The sequence below is a fragment of the Salmo trutta genome, unplaced genomic scaffold, assembly GCF_901001165.1.
Source record: "Salmo trutta unplaced genomic scaffold, fSalTru1.1, whole genome shotgun sequence".
Classification (NCBI taxonomy): Eukaryota; Metazoa; Chordata; class Actinopteri; order Salmoniformes; family Salmonidae; genus Salmo; species Salmo trutta.
The window spans coordinates 697,048-714,151 of NW_021823434.1; the positions used below are offsets into that span (position 1 = coordinate 697,048).

The 17,104-nt window shown below is 46.2% G+C and overlaps 1 protein-coding gene across 5 annotated transcripts in view; it reads left to right on the top strand.

The window, feature by feature from the left end:
- The window catches only part of LOC115190931 (protein spire homolog 1), a 114,742-nt gene that overhangs the window by 60,406 nt on the left and 37,232 nt on the right, over window positions 1-17,104 (top strand). For all 5 annotated transcript variants that reach the window (XR_003877477.1, XM_029748967.1, XM_029748968.1 and 2 more), the window contains exons 6-9: window positions 2,121-2,285; window positions 8,063-8,149; window positions 8,728-8,857; window positions 14,643-14,690. Coding sequence is in view for 4 of the 5 variants with exons in the window: in XM_029748967.1 (XP_029604827.1) it covers window positions 2,121-2,285; window positions 8,063-8,149; window positions 8,728-8,857; window positions 14,643-14,690 (430 nt within the window). In the remaining variant the exon portion in view is untranslated. The remainder of the gene's footprint in view (window positions 1-2,120; window positions 2,286-8,062; window positions 8,150-8,727; window positions 8,858-14,642; window positions 14,691-17,104) is intronic.

The window sequence follows — 17,104 nt, forward strand, 5'->3', positions numbered from 1 at the left end:
CCTCCCCTGGCTAAGACTCTAGAGGGTTAATACCCTCTCAATGTTGATGCTATTATCTGGTTGGGGTCTGTTTCAATTCAGGAAGTACACTGAAAGTTCAATTCCAATTATCTTCAATGAGGGAAAATGTGGAATTGTGATTTGGTTTACTTTCTGAATGAACTGGAATTAGAAATGATATGGACCATGTCAGGTCCTAATGGCCTGGTACTCAGGGCTCTATTGTCCCTCCATCAGGTCCTAATGGCCTGGTACTCAGGACTCTATTGTCCCTCTATCAGGTCCTAATGGCCTGGTACTCAGGGCTCTATTGTCCCTCCATCAGGTCCTAATGGCCTGGTACTCAGGGCTCTATTGTCCCTCCATCAGGTCCTAATGGCCTGGTACTCAGGGCTCTATTGTCCCTCCATCAGGTCATAATGGCCTGGTACTCAGGGCTCTAATGTCCCTCCATCAGGTCCTAATGGCCTGGTACTCAGGGCTCTATTGTCACTCCATCAGGTCCTAATGACCTGGTACTCAGGGCTCTATTGTCACTCTAACCACTCTGACATCAAACACTTATCTTCTTTTAAAACTCACCTCACTGTGATAATACATTTTGAAGTTCAACAGCAGGTTGAAACAGTGTTAAACATGGTTGTTGTGGATGTTTCAATGCCTACCTCAACGTAATGTGATGCCGAAACGTTGGTAAATACCCATTACATTTCTGGGAGATTTCACATTTTGATAACTCAACGAAATGAACAGCACTTTCTAAGGTGAATAATTCTCTCTCCTTTATTCCTGGGTTGTCAACAGTTTAGTGAAATGTTTCATTGCCAAAACATGTTACTATCGATGTTCCCGAACAGATTTAACTTGGTTTCCCAAATGATTCACTGGGTAGCAGCAGGAACAGGGTCAGAGAGCCCATACAGAGTACTGGGTAGCTACAGGAACAGGGTAGGAAGGCCATACAGAGTACTGGGTAGCTACAGGAACAGGGTAGGAGAGCCCATACAGAGTACTGGGTAGCTACAGGAACAGGGTAGGAGAGACCATGGCATACAGAGTACTGGGTAGCTGCAGGAACAGAGTAGGAGAGACCATGGCATACAGAGTACTGGGTAGCTGCAGGAACAGGGTAGGAGAGCCCATGGCTTACAGAGTACTGGGTAGATACAGGAACAGGGTAGGAGAGCCCATGGCTTACAGAGTACAGGGTAGCTACAGGAACAGGGTAGGAGAGCCCATGGCTTACAGAGTACTGGGTAGCTACAGGAACAGGGTAGGAGAGACCATACAGAGTACTGGGTAGCTACAGGAACAGGGTAGGAGAGCCCATGGCTTACAGAGTACTGGGTAGCTACAGGAACAGGGTAGGATAGACCATACAGAGTACTGGGTAGCTACAGGAACAGGGTAGTAGAGCCCATACAGAGTACTGGGTAGCTGCAGAAACAGGGTAGGAGAGACCATGGCATACAGAGAACTGGGTAGAAGCAGGAACAGGGTAGGAGAGCCCATGGCATACAGAGTACCAGGTAGCTGCAGGAACAGGGTAGGAGAACCCATACAGAGTACTGGGTAGCTACAGGAACAGGGTAGGAGAGCCCATACAGAGTACTGGGTAGCTGCAGTAACAGGGTATGAGAGCCCATACAGAGCACTGGGTAGCTGCAGGAACAGGGTAGGAGAGCCCATACAGAGTACTGGGTAGCTGCAGGAACAGGGTAGGAGAGCCCATGGCATACAGAGTACTGGGTAGCTGCAGGAACAGGGGTAGGAGGACCCATACACAGTACTGGGTAGCTGCAGGAACAGGGTAGGAGGGCCCATACAGAGTACTGGGTAGCTGCAGGAACAGGGTAGGAGAGCCCATGGCATACAGAGTACTGGGTAGCTACAGGAACAGGGTAGGAGAGCCCATGGCATACAGAGTTTGGGTGGAATATCACCTGTCGTGCAGCGAGAGCATGCTCCTCAGTGGTTGATGTGTGTAGTTCTCAGATGCTCATATTAAGCTCCTCTATAAAACCCAAGTAGCCGACAAAACTGCACCGTTTTCCATGACAATAACCGGCTGACCAAGTGTCATGACCGCCCTAACCCTGCTATTATCTGGTGTTCCTCAGGCTAAGTTCTGGATGCAGGTGATGGGTGACCTGCGTAACGGGGTCAAGCTGAAGAAGGTCCAGGAGAGACAGTACAGCCCTCTACCTATAGAGTTCCAGCTCACACCTTACGAGATGCTGATGGACGACATCCGCTTCAAACGATACAAACTACGGAACGTCATGGTGAGGGACGTGGAAGACTCATCTTAAGGAAGGGTTCATGTTTTAGGTCAGGGAGTTAGAAGACTCATCTTAAGGAAGGGTTCATGTTTTAGGTCAGGGATGGGCAACTTCAGTTCTCTGGGGCCTGATTGGTGTCACACTAACATGCCTGACTTCAATAATCAACTATTCATGATCTTCAGTTTAGAATGCAATACGTTTAATCAGCTGTGTTTGTTAGGGATGGAGGGGGGAAAAGCGGTGGTTGGCCGTTCTTGTTTTAAGTCGTGGTGAGGGAGGGCCCAGTGAGGATGGGCGATGCTGAACTCCAATAGCATCTGATGTTATTCACTAGGAAGCAAACGGGGAGGGACCTACATGAATCTGTCCAATAAAAACATTTGGTGTGAACTAATGAATACACCCCTGATATATCTTAGATACCTCAGACTGCAGTGTAGATTTCTTATTTTAAATGTTGTTATTCTTTTACCCCTTTTTCTTCACAATTTCATGATATCCAATTGTAGTTCGTCTTGTCCCATCTTTGCAACTCCCGTACGGACTCGGGAGAGGCGAAGGTCGAGAGCCGTGCGTCCTCCAAAACACGACCCTGCCAAGCCGCACTGCTTCTTGACACACTGCTCGCTCAACCCAGAAGCCAGCCGCACCAATGTGTCGGAGGAAACACCGTACAGCTGGCGACCGAAGTGGAAATGTTGTTCAGTCAGGGTGTGCAAAGCTCTTAGACTAACCCAGAAAGACTCACTGCTGTAATCGCTGCCAAAGGTGCCATAGATTTTCAAGCAGAACTAAGTAAAAACTGTAACTCGGCCACTCAGTAACATTCAATGTTGTGTTGGTAAGCATCTCCAGTGTAGATTTGGCCTTGTGTTTTAGGTTATTGTCCTGCTGAAAGGTGAATTCATCTCCAGTGTAGATTTGGCCTTGTGTTTTAGGTTATTGTCCTGCTGAAAGGTGAATTCATCTCCCAGTGATTGTTGGAAAGCAGACTGAACCAGGTTTTCCTCTAGGATTTTGCCTGGGCTTACCCCCTTTCCATTTATTTTTATATTATTTTTTTTTAAACTCCCCAGTCCTTCCCGATGACAAGCATAACCATAACATGATGCAGCCACCACCGTGCTTGACAATATGAAGAGTGGTACTGAGTAATGTGATTGATTTTCCCAAAACATAACGCTTTGTATTTAGGAAAGAAAGTTAATTTCTTTGCAGTTTTACTATTGGTCACATAAACATATTGAGTAGATGTTATTGTGGGTGTAGCGAAATGCTTGTGTTCCTAGCTCCAACAGTGCAGTAGAATGTAAAAACGATTCACAACAATACACATATCGAAAAGTAAAAGAATGGAATTAAGAAATAAGTATTAGATCGAGCAATGTCGGAGTGGCATTGACTAAAATACAGTAGAATAGAATACAGTATATACATATGAGATGAGTAAAGCAGTATGTAAACATTATTTAAACATTATCAAAGTGGCCAGTGATTCCAAGTCTATGTTTATGGGGCAGCAGCCTCTAAGGTGCAGGGTTGAGTAACCGGGTGGCAGCCAGCTAGTGATGGCTATTTAACAGTCTGATGGCCTGGAGATAGAAGCTGTTTATCAGTCTGATGGCCTGGAGATAGAAGCTGTTTATCAGTCTGATGGTCTGGAGATAGAAGCTGTTTATCAGTCTGATGGCCTGGAGATAGAAGCTGTTTACCAGTCTGATGGCCTGGAGATAGAAGCTGTTTATCAGTCTGATGGCCTGGAGATAGAAGCTGTTTACCAGTCTGATGGCCTGGAGATAGAAGCTGTTTTTTCAGACTCTCAGAACAAGGTTGAATGCACCTGTACTGACCTCACCTTGTGGATGATAGCGGGGTGAACAGGCAGTGGCTCAGGTTGTTGTTGTCCTTGATGATCTTTTGGGTCTTCCTGTGACATCGGGTGCTGTAGATGTCCTGGAGGGCAGGTAGTTTCCCCCCGTGATGCGCTGGGCAGACCGCACCACGCTCTGGAGAGCCCTGTGGTTGTGGGCGGTGCAGTTGCCATACCAGGCTGTGATATTGCCAGACAGGATGCTCTCAATTGTGCATCTGTAAAAGTTGAGGGTTTTAGGGGCCAAGCCAAATTTCTTCAGCCTCCTGAGGTTGAAGAGGCTCTGTTACACCTTCTTCACCACACTGTCTATGTGGGTGGATCAGTTCATATCGTTAGTGACGTGTACACGAGGACCTTCAAGCTTTCTACCTTCTGCACTGCGGTCCCGTCGATGTGGATAGGGGCATGCTCTCTGCTGTTTCCTGAAGTCTACCATCAGCTCCTTTGTTTTGTTGACGTTGAGTGAGAGGTTATTTTCCTGGCACCACACTCCCAGGGCCCTCAACACATCCCTGTTGGCCGTCTCGTCATTACTGGTCATAAGGCCTACTACTGTTGTCATCTGCAAACACCGCACCCTTATGTGTCCCAGTGTTGAGGATCAGCGACGTGGAGGTGTTGTTTCCTCCCTTACCACCTCGGGGCGGCCTGTCAGGAAGTCCAGGACCCAGTTGCACAGTGTGTGGTTCAGACCCAGGGCTTCGAGCTTAATGATGAGTTTGGAGGGTACTATGGTGTTGAATGTTGAGCTATAGTCAATTAATATCATTCTTACATAGGTATTCCTCTTGTCCAGATGGGATAGGGCAGTGCAGTGGCGATTGCATCGTCTGTGGACCTATTGGGGCGGTAAGCAAATTGGAGTGGGTCTAGGGTGTCAGGTAGGGTGGAGGTGATATGATCCTTGACTAGTCTCTCAAAGCACTTCATGATGACAGAAGTGAGTGCTATGGGGCAATAGTCATTTAGTTCAGATACCTTTGCTTTGTTGGGTACAGGAACAATGGTGGCCATCTTGAAGCAAGTGGGGACAGCAGACTGGGATAGGGAGAGATTGAATATGCCCGTAAACACACCAGCCAGCTGGTCTGCACATGCTCTGTGCCGGCAGCCTTGCGAGGGTTAACACGCTTAACCTCTCTAGGGTAGGTGGGACGAAATCGCACTGATCTGAGGACACAGGATAGTATTTTATCAAATCAGAGACTTAATTTCAATCAGTAGAGAATGTGAAACGCTTTATTGAAAGAAGTTAATTATCCATGTGTTATAAATACATAAGACATTCATTATAATTATTATAATTGTAATATTATATTATAAATACATATTCCATCATTACTTCAATGCACATCTGTTGTGCATTATTAACCTCTATGGGCTACTCAACAGCCAGTGTAATCCTGTGGCGCGATATTCAAATACCTTAGAAATGCTATTACTTCAATTTCTCAAACATATGACTATTTTACACCATTTTAAAGACAAGACTCTCGTTAATCTAACCACACTGTCCGATTTCAAAAAGTCTTTACAACGAAAGCAAAACATTAGATTATGTCAGCAGAGTACCCAGCCAGAAATAATCAGACACCCATTTTTCAAGCTAGCATATAATGTCACATAAACCCAAACCACAGCTAAATGCAGCACTAACCTTTGATCTTCATCAGATGACAATCCTAGGACATTATGTTATACAATACATGCATGTTTTGTTCAATCAAGTTCATATTTATATCAAAAAACAGCTTTTTACATTAGCATGTGACGTTCAGAACTAGCATACCCCCCGCAAACTTCCGGTGAATTTACTAAATTACTCACGATAAACGTTCACAAAAAACATAACAATTATTTTAAGAATTATAGATACAGAACTCCTTTATGCAATCGCTATGTCCGATTTTAAAATAGCTTTTCGGTGAAAGCACATTTTGCAATATTCTAAGTAGATAGCCCGGCATCACAGGGCTAGCTATTTAGACACCCACCAAGTTTAGCCCTCACCAAAGTCAGATTTACTATAAGAAAAATTTGATTACCTTTGCTGTTCTTCGTCAGAATGCACTCCCAGGACTTCTACCTCAATAACAAATGTTGGTTTGGTTCAAAATAATCCATAGTTATGTTCAAATATCCTCTGTTTTGTTCGTGCGTTCAAGACACTATCCGAAGTGTAAAGAAGGGAGACGCGCCCGACGCGTTTCGTGACAAAAAAATTCAAAATATTCCATTACCGTACTTCGAAGCATGTCAACCGCTGTTTAAAATCAATTTTTATGCAATTTTTCTCGTAAAAAAGCGATAATATTCCGACCGGGAAACCGTGTTTACGTTCAAAGAGAGAGAAAATAAAAACATGTGGTCGCCTCGTGCACGCGCCTCAGTCTCATTGTCCTCTGATAGACCACTTACCAAAGGCGCTAATGTTTTTCAGCCAGGAGCTGCAAAGACATCATTCAGCTTTTTCCCGGGTTCTGAGAGCCTATGGGAGCCGTAGGAAGTGTCACGTTACAGCAAAGATCCTAAGTTTTCAATAAAGAGAGTCAAGAATCCCAAGGAATGGTCAGAGAGGGCACTTCCTGTACAGAATCTTCTCAGGTTTTTGCCTGCCATATGAGTTCTGTTATACTCACAGACACCATTCAAACAGTTTTAGAAACTTTAGGGTGTTTTCTATCCAAAGCCAATAATTATATGCATATTCTAGTTTCTGGGCAGTAGTAATAACCAGATTAAATCGGGTACGTTTTTTATCCGGCCGTGCAAATACTGCCCCCTACCCTCAACAGGTTAATACAATTCCTGATGAACTCATTCACCGTATCCATGTATTTGTCAATGTTATTCTCGGAGGCTACACGGAACATATCCCAGTCCGTGTGATCAAAACAATCTTGAAGCATGGATTCCGATTGGTCAGACCAATGTTAAATAGACCTTAATACGGATACATCCTGTTTGAGTTTCTACCTATAGGAAGGGAGGAGCAAAATGGAGTCGTGGTCCGAGGGGGAGGGCCTTGTAGGTATAGGTATATATATGGCCAGCATCCCAGAGTCGCCTCTTCACTGTTGACGTTGAGACTGGTGTTTTGCGGGTACTATTTAATGAAGCTGCCAGTTGAGGACTTTTCAGGCGTCTGTTTCTCAAACTAGACACTCTAATGTACTTGTCCTCTTGCTCAGTTGTGCACCGGGGCCTCCCACTCCTCTTTCTATTCTGGTTAGAGACAGTTTGCGCTGTTCTGTGAAGGGAGTAGTACACAGCGTTGTACGAGATCTTCAGTTTCTTGGTAATTTCTCACATGGAAAAGCCTTCATTTCTCGGAACAAGTATAGACTGACAAGTTTCAGAAGAAAGTCTTTGTTTCTTTTTTGAGCCTGTAATTCTCAACTAGTCTAAAGAAGGCCAGTTTTATTGCTTCTTTAATCAGAACAACAGTTTTCAGCTGTGCTAACATAATTGAAAAAGGGTTTTCTAATGATCAATTAGCCCTTTTAAATGATAAACTTGGATTAGCTAACACAACTTGCCATTGGAACACAGGAGTGATGGCTGCTGATAATGGGCCTCTGTACGACCTATGTAGATATTCCATTAAAAATCAGCCGTTTCCAGCTACAATAGTCATTTACCACATTAACAATGTCTACACTGTATTTCTGATCAATTTGATGTTATTTTAATGGACAAAAAACGTGCTTTTCTTTCCAAAACAAGGACATTTCAAAGGGACCCCAACCTTTTGAACGGTTGTGTGTGTGTGTGTGTGTGTGTGTGTGTGTGTGTGTGTGTGTGTGTGTGTGTGTGTGTGTGTGTGTGTGTGTGTGTGTGTGTGTGTGTGTGTGTGTGTGTGTGTACTCACTACCTTTCCTGTTCCTATGTGTTGTTACTCCAGCTGAATGGAGACATCCCTCCCAGGTTAAAGAAGAGTGCTCACGACGTCATCCTGGACTTCATCCGCTCCAGACCACCTCTCAACCCTGTGAGTACTGACCTGGTCTCTGACCACCTCTCAACCCTGTGAGTACTGACCTGGTCTCTGACCACCTCTCAACCCTGTGAGTACTGACCTGGTCTCTGACCACCTCTCAACCCTGTGAGTACTGACCTGGTCTCTGACCACCTCTCAACCCTGTGAGTACTGACCTGGTCTCTGACCACCTCTCAACCCTGTGAGTACTGACCTGGTCTCTGACCACCTCTCAACCCTGTGAGTACTGACCTGGTCTCTGACCACCTCTCAACCCTGTGAGTACTGACCTGGTCTCTGACCACCTCTCAGCCCTGTGAGTATTGCTGTGCTATGACAGACTTGATGGTGATAATGAGGAGGAGGAATTGAGATGGTGGCATGTGTCTTGTCAGCTCCCTGTTGCTAGCGTTGAGCAATACACACTAAACCGTAATTAGTGCCCTTACTGTGACACCTTGCCCCTAAGGGGATGAACCCAGTTGTATTGGATTGAACGGGTGCTGCTTCAGTACGTGTTTCATTGGTGATGGTTGATGAGCTGTCTATCCTGCACATAATTCATTATCTCTGCATGTGTGTCTCGGCAGGTTGCTGCCAGGAAGTTGAAGCCCCACCCTGCGCGGCCGCGAAGCCTCCATGAGCGCCTCCTAGAGGGCATCAAACAGGAAAGGAAGCTACGGCCTGTATCACCTGACATGACCCGGCGCAGTCACCTGGGTGAGCAAAACAGACAGACAGACAGACAGACAGACAGACAGACAGACAGACAGACAGACAGACAGACAGACAGAGACAGACAGACAATGCTCTTACTCAAAGGGTAACACTTACATACAGTATCTCCATTTCATAGTCACATGTTCATGCACAGATACAGTGCAGTGGGAAAGTATTCAGACCCCTTAACTTTTTATCCATTTTTGTTCCTTTACAGCCTTATTCTAAAGTTGATTTAAAATAAAATTAAAGATCTCATCAATCTACACAAAATACCCCATAATGACATCACAATACCCCATAATGACATCACAATACCCCATAATGACATCACAATATCCCATAATGACATCACAATACCCCATAATGACATCACAATACCCCATAATGACAAAGCAAAAACAGGTTTTTGGATATTTTAGCAAATGTATTAAAAATAAAAATGTGTAAATCTAACTATTCAATCAAATGCTTGGTATTGCGGTGTTAAAATACATGAAGATGAATGCACGAAAGTCTCTGGAAAAGAGTGTCTGCTAAATGACTGATAAATCTTAAACATTTGGTTTTTAGGGTTGCTGGTAGTTTTGACAAGAGTTGACGTAAAGTTATTTATTTATTCATCTGGTTTATTTTCATCTTAGCAGCAGGCACTTATCTTTCCTGATATTCTTTCAAGTTCGTCTTCCTCGATTGTTGTGAATTGAGTCGTTAAGAGTTCAGGCAGCTGTCGTATGTTGTGAAAATAAGCTTGGCGTTCTTATCCGCTCATACTCAGATACATTTATATCCCTAAGAGGATCAATGTGTGACAGCATACTGTACAGCTCACAGGGCAGCCATTGTTAGGGGTAATTCTGGATGTTTGGTTTCTGGATTCTACTGAGTTGTTGTGTAATTAGTGAAGTACCTCAGGGAACTGGGGTTTTACTGCAGACATACCTTGCCTTTAATGACATGGATGTCGAGATTGTTTACAAATAGGTTTTCCGTCTTAAAGATTAAAGATCCAGTGTAGTCGAAAATTTGAATTTTCCTGTGTTTTATATATATTTCCACACAGAGGTTGGAATAACACTGTGACATTTTAGGAAATTATTATGCCTTTTCAGTGTAAGAGCTGTTTCAAAAACACGCCTGAAATTTCTGCTTGTTTTGGTGGGATGGAGTTTCGTCCTGCCCGCTCAGACCACATGTCCTGCCCGCCCCCAGACCCCTCCCAGACCCCTCCCAGACCCCTCCCAGACAGTCCCAGACAGTCCGACAGTCCCAGACCCCTCCCAGACCAGTCCCAGACAGTCCCAGACAGTCCCAGACAGTCCCAGACAGTCCCAGACAGTCCCAGACCCCTCCCAGACAGTCCCAGACAGTCCCAGACAGTCCCAGACAGTCCCAGACCCCTCCGACCCCTCCCAGACCCCTCCCAGACCCCTCCCAGACCAGTCCCAGACAGTCCCAGACAGTCCCAGACAGTCCCAGACAGTCCCAGACAGTCCCAGACCCCTCCCAGACAGTCCCAGACAGTCCCAGACAGTCCCAGACAGTCCCAGACAGTCCCAGACAGTCCCAGACAGTCCCAGACAGTCCCAGACAGTCCCAGACCCCTCCCAGACCCCTCCCAGACCCCTCCCAGACAGTCCCAGACAGTCCCAGACCCCTCCCAGACAGTCCCAGACAGTCCCAGACCCCTCCCAGACCCCTCCCAGACCCCTCCCAGACAGTCCCAGACAGTCCCAGACAGTCCCAGACAGTCCCAGACAGTCCCAGACAGTCCCAGACAGTCCCAGACTCCTCCCAGACAGTCCCAGACTCCTCCCAGACCAGTCCCAGACAGTCCCAGACAGTCCCAGACCCCTCCCAGACCAGTCCCAGACCAGTCCCAGACCAGTCCCAGACCAGTCCCAGACAGTCCCAGACAGTCCCAGACAGTCCCAGACAGTCCCAGACCCCTCCCAGACAGTCCCAGACAGTCCCAGACCCCTCCCAGACAGTCCCAGACCCCTCCCAGACAGTCCCAGACAGTCCCAGACAGTCCCAGACAGTCCCAGACAGTCCCAGACAGTCCCAGACCCCTCCCAGACAGTCCCAGACCCCTCCCAGACCCCTCCCAGACCCCTCCCAGACCCCTCCCAGACAGTCCCAGACCCCTCCCAGACCCCTCCCAGACCCCTCCCAGACCCCTCCCAGACAGTCCCAGACAGTCCCAGACAGTCCCAGACCCCTCCCAGACCCCTCCCAGACCCCTCCCAGACCCCTCCCAGACAGTCCCAGACCCCTCCCAGACAGTCCCAGACAGTCCCAGACCCCTCCCAGACAGTCCCAGACCCCTCCCAGACCCCTCCCAGACCCCTCCCAGCAAAATTTTCTTTAGAGAATTTGCTCTTTTTATAAGAAGTTATTTTTGTTTATTTTGTACCATTTTTGTTCTGGGGCAGACATCCCATCATGTACTGGGATTAACTTTAACCTTTGGCACTTGACCCTTCAAATCACGTTTTATTTGTCACATGCGCCAAATACAACCGGTGTAGACCTTACAGTGAAATGCTAACTTTCAAGCCCTTAACCAACAATGTAGTTTTAAGAAAATACCCCCCCCCCAAAAAAGTAAGAGATGAGAATAACAAATGATTAAAGAGCAGCAGTAAATAACAATAGCGGGGCTATATACAGGGGGGCAAATGCAAATAGTCTGGGTAGCCATTTGATTAAGTGTTGTTTAGGTGTTCTGGAGTCTTAAGGCTTGGGGGTAGAAGCTGTTTAGAAGCCTCTTGGACCTAGACTTGGCGCTCCGGTATCGCTTGCCGTGCGGTAGCAGAGAGACCAATCTATGACTAGGGTGGCTGGAATCTTTGACAATTTTTAGGGCCTTCCTCTGACACCGCCTGGTATAGAGGTCCTTGATGGCAGGAAGCTTGGCCCCAGTAATGTACTGGGCCATACGCACTACCCTTGCGGTCGGAGGCCGAGCAGTTGCCATACCAGGCGGTGGTGCAACCAGTCAGGATGCTCTCGATGGTGCAGCTGTAGAACCTTTTGAGGATCTGGGGACCCATGCCAAATCTTTTCAGTCTCCTGAGGGGGAATAGGTTTTGTCGTGCCCTCTTCAGGACCGTCTTGGTGTGTTTGGACCATGATAGTTTGTTGGTGATGTGGACACCAAGGGACTTGAAGCTCTCAACCTGCTCCACTACAGCCCCGTCGATGAGAATGGGGGCGTGCTCGGTTCTCCTTTTCCTGTAGTCCACAATCATCTCCTTTTGTCTTTATCACATTGAGGGAGAGGTTGTTGTCATGGCACCACACGGTCAGATCTCTGACTTTCCTATAGGCTGTCTCATCGTTGTCGGTGATCAGGCCTACCACTGTTGTGTCGTCAACAAACTTAATGATGGTGTTGGAGTCGTGCCTGGCTGCTGCTACCATCATAAGAGACGGTAGCAACAACATTATGTACAAAAAAAAGTTACGAACAATGTGAAAAACCTATCAAAATAGCATGGTTGGTTAAGAGCCGTTAAGATGGCAGCCCTCCCCTCTGGCGCCATCATTCACCACCTCTCCCTCTGCTATGGTGTCTGTCTGAATCCCTCCAATCACTTTTACTGATTCAGGGTGATAGTTGTGTCAAGTGGAATCATTATTTTTCGCTGTGCCCCCCCTTCTAGCTGTGCCCCCCCTTCTCGCTGTGGCCCCCCCCTTCTCGCTGTGGCCCCCCCTTCTCGCTGTGGCCCCCCCTTCTCGCTGTGGCCCCCCCTTCTCGCTGTGGCCCCCCCTTCTCGCTGTGCCCCCCCTTCTCGCTGCATTCCGGGTGCTGATTGAGCTCACTGGCTAACCTGACTAACACAGACTGATGATTAGGGAGGAATACAGTGATGATGATGATGATGATGATGATGACAGGACCATATTGAAGATGTTCCCTCCTATAGGAGCAGTCTAAAGACCTGACTGTAACACAGTGTAGTGTCTTTACTACAGATTAAATGATATGACATGTTATTTTATAAAAATCAATTCTCTGTAATTAATATTACCTGATTAAACTAATCATGTAAATGTAATACACTAGGAAGTCGGGGCACCACGGAAGAATGTTTATAGAGCTGTTGTCTTCCGAATAAACTCTTAAAGACCTGGTAATCTTTTATATCAATAGCAGTCAATTATTAATCTTCACCTTAGTCTTATCTGAACGTTGTAAAATTCTTGGTTATCTTCACGAACCCTGGCTAATAAATGTAATCAGCAATACAAAATGTGGTTTATTTATTTACTAAATACATAAATAATCACACAGAATTACATAAACACAGGATGGATTGATTACTAATTGTCATAAAAGAAAACGTCCCTTGTGGATGGAACCGATATGACGGCTGGTTACACAAAGAAAGGGGGTTGGGTTTGAATGAAAGCGCGGCAAGACAGGAACAAAAGGATTGGGTCTCTATCGGACCTTATGAAGATATGCCACAGTAAATATGGAATCTTATTCATTCTAAATAACCGCCCATTCGGATAAGGAAAATGCAGGAAATATATTTACTCTGAGCTGCGCTTCGATAGATTGGTTGAAGATGGAAGGCTGGGTTGCCCAGCAGAGATCTCCCTTGTCCTTTGAAGAATATTTCTGGGCAGATACTTTGTAGTCTGTCGTCTTGTGGTAGAACGGATACCTTGTAGTCTGTCGTCGTGTGGTAGAACGGATACATTGTAGTACCCTGTCTTTCTGAAGAGATTGCTAATCCTTTCCTAGGCCACTCACGTTTACAGCGGCTGCTGATAACTCGACGTCTAGGATGTATCACTTCTTTAGTGAATGAGAGTTCAAAGTTTATACCAAGTTGCCATACTATAAGCTCATGCTATATTCTGGCTGGTGTAGTCAAATTCATCCTTCCAGCGTGTCGATCGTCACCTCCATGTTGAAATTTGCCCTTCTAAACGTATGGACATCAGTCCTCACGTCATCGGGAACACAATGTTAACTTCGTTAGGTTGTAGTCGGTCAGCCATTAGCAACCAGAGCTCACACTGAGGTTGGTTTAGTCAGGGTCACGGGTCAGGGTCACGGGTTAGGGTCAGGGTTACGGGTCACGGGTTAGGGTCACGGGTTAGGGTCAGGGTCACGGGGGCTCTTATAGAAAAGGGGTTGGGTCATCATTTCCAACCAATGCCTATTTACGTGGCCACTGATTGAGCATATTTTACTTCTGAAAGCAATTCTCTCATTTTAAAAACTAAAATTTACATTTAATCTTTTCACAAATAGTTTCATATTTAAACATTTAAATTGCACAACAATTCCATGTGAATCTTATAACTAGAATGTGTAAACCTTCCAAGATAGTTTGTTGTCTAGTCATCAGTAATTATGTCTCAGACGACAACTGATCTGACATCATATTCTTTAAGTACCAACGGATACTTTCAATTGGTTGGATTACCGAAATATTGTTCGGTTCCCAACCTTTTGATGTTTCAACACTCGATGTTAACAAAGGGCTTTCCAAGAGTCCATTTTGTAGAGTACAGAGAGAAAAGGGGGAAAGGTATTTATGGGGGGTCATAAACCTCACCAACAGGGCAACGTCGTGGCAACAGACTGATGATTAGGGAGGAATACAGTGTTGTTGATAATGCCAGGACCATATTGAATGATGATGTTCCCTCCTATAGGAGCAGTCAAAAGACCTGACTGTAACAGACTGATGATTAGGGAGGAATACAGTGTTGTTGATAATGCCAGGGCCATATTGAATGATGATTTTCCCTCCTATAGGAGCAGTTAAAAGCATCAGCACCCCTCAAGATCTGAACCGCTGCTCAGGTAAAGCATTGTTACTGTTCTACCACTTATCGCCTACAACTGTGGGGTGTGAGGATGTACACAGTGTTGGACTTGAATGAGTGTGAATAAACACTACATGACCAAAAGTATGTGGACACCTGCTTGACGAACATCTCATTCCAGAATCATGGGCATTAATATGGAGTTGGTCCCACCTTTGCTGCTATAACAGCCTCCGCTCTTCTGGGAAGGCTTTCCACTAGATGTTGGAACATTGCTGCTATAACAGTCTCTACTCTACTGGGAAGGCTTTCCACTAGATGTTGGAACATTGCTGCTATAACAGCCTCCACTCTTCTGGGAAGGCTTTCCACTAGATGGTGGAACATTGCTGCTATAACAGCCTCTACTCTTCTGGGAAGGCTTTCCACTAGATGGTGGAACATTGCTGCTATAACAGCCTCCTCTCTTCTGGGAAGGCTTTCCACTAGATGTTGGAACATTGCCGCTATAACAGCCTCCACTCTTCTGGGAAGGCTTTCCACTAGATGTTGGATCATTGCTGCTATAACAGCCTCCACTCTTCTGGGAAGGGCTTTCCACTAGATGTTGGAACATTGCTGCTATAACAGCCTCCACTCTTCTGGGAAGGCTTTCCACTAGATGTTGGAACAATGCTGCGGGGACTTGCTTCCATTCAGCCACAAGAGCATTAGTTAGGTCGGCACTGATGTTGGGCGATTAGGCCTGGCTTGCAGTCGGCGTTCCAATTCATCCAAAAGGTGTTCAATGAGGTTAAGGTCAGTGCTCTGTGCAGGCCAGTCAAGTTCTTCCACACCAATCTCGACAAACCATTTCTGTATGGAACTCGCTTTGTGCATGAGGGCCATTGTCATACTGAAACAGGAAAGGGCCTTCCCCAAACTGTTGCCCCAAAGTTGGAAGCACAGAATTGTCTAGAATGTCATTGTATGCTGTAGCATTAAGATTTCCCTTCACTGGAACTAAGGGGCCTTAGAAATTTGACGAACTGACTTGTTGTGAAGTTTGCATCCTATGACAGTGCCACGTTGAAAGTCACTGAGCTCTTCAGTAGGGGCCATTCTACTGCCAGTGTTTGTCTACGGAGATTGCATGGCGGTGTGCTCAATTTTATACACCTGTCAGCAACGGGTGTGGCTGAAATAGCCGAATCCACTAATTTGAAAGGGTGTCCACATACTTTTGTGTATTTCAGACTATTACTGAAAATCAACAGTTGATTTAACAATCTTTGTGGGCACCTATTGCCAATTTGCGCAACTCTTGTGTCTTCACTAACGCTATTATCAATTTATTATTCAGTTTTTCTTTTCACAGTAATTCATGTAAACTAGTTTATCGCTAGACACAACATGATGAGCAGTTCTGATGAGAATGGGTGTGTAGGGATGGTGTGTTACTGTGTAGGGATGGTGTGTTACTGTGTAGGGATGGTGTGTTACTGTGTAGGGATGGTGTGTTGCTGTGTGTTGGGATGGTGTGTTGCTGTGTGTTGGGATGGTGTGTTGCTGTGTGTTGGGATGGTGTGTTACTGTGTGTAGGGATGGTGTGTTACTGTGTGTTGGGATGGTGTGTTGCTGTGTGTTGGGATGGTGTGTTGCTGTGTGTTGGATGGTGTGTTGCTGTGTGTTGGGATGGTGTGTTGCTGTGTGTTGGGATGGTGTGTTGCTGTGTGTTGGGATGGTGTGTTGCTGTGTGTTGGGATGGTGTGTTGCTGTGTGTTGGGATGGTGTGTTACTGTGTGTTGGGATGGTGTGTTGCTGTGTTGGGATGGTGTGTTACTGTGTTGGGATGGTGTGTTGCTGTGTGTAGGGATGGTGTGTAGGGATGGTGTGTAGGGATGGTGTGTAGGGATGGTGTGTTACTGTGTAGGGATGGTGTGTTACTGTGTTGGGATGGTGTGTTACTGTGTTGGGATGGTGTGTTACTGTGTGTTGGGATGGTGTGTTGCTGTGTTGGGATGGTGTGTTGCTGTGTTGGGATGGTGTGTTACTGTGTTGGGATGGTGTGTTACTGTGTTGGGATGGTGTGTTGCTGTGTTGGGATGGTGTGCTACTGTGTGTTGGGATGGTGTGTTACTGTGTGTAGGGATGGTGGGATGGTGTGTTACTGTGTTGGGATGGTGTGTTGCTGTGTGTAGGGATGGTGTGTTGCTGTGTGTAGGGATGGTGTGTTGCTGTGTGTAGGGATGGTGTGTTGCTGTGTGTAGGGATGGTGTGTTACTGTGTGTTGGGATGGTGTGTTGCTGTGTAGGGATGGTGTGTTGCTGTGTGTAGGGATGGTGTGTTGCTGTGTGTAGGGATGGTGTGTTGCTGTGTGTAGGGATGGTGTGTTGCTGTGTGTAGGGATGGTGTGTTGCTGTGTGTAGGGATGGTGTGTTGCTGTGTGTAGGGATGGTGTGTTGCTGTGTG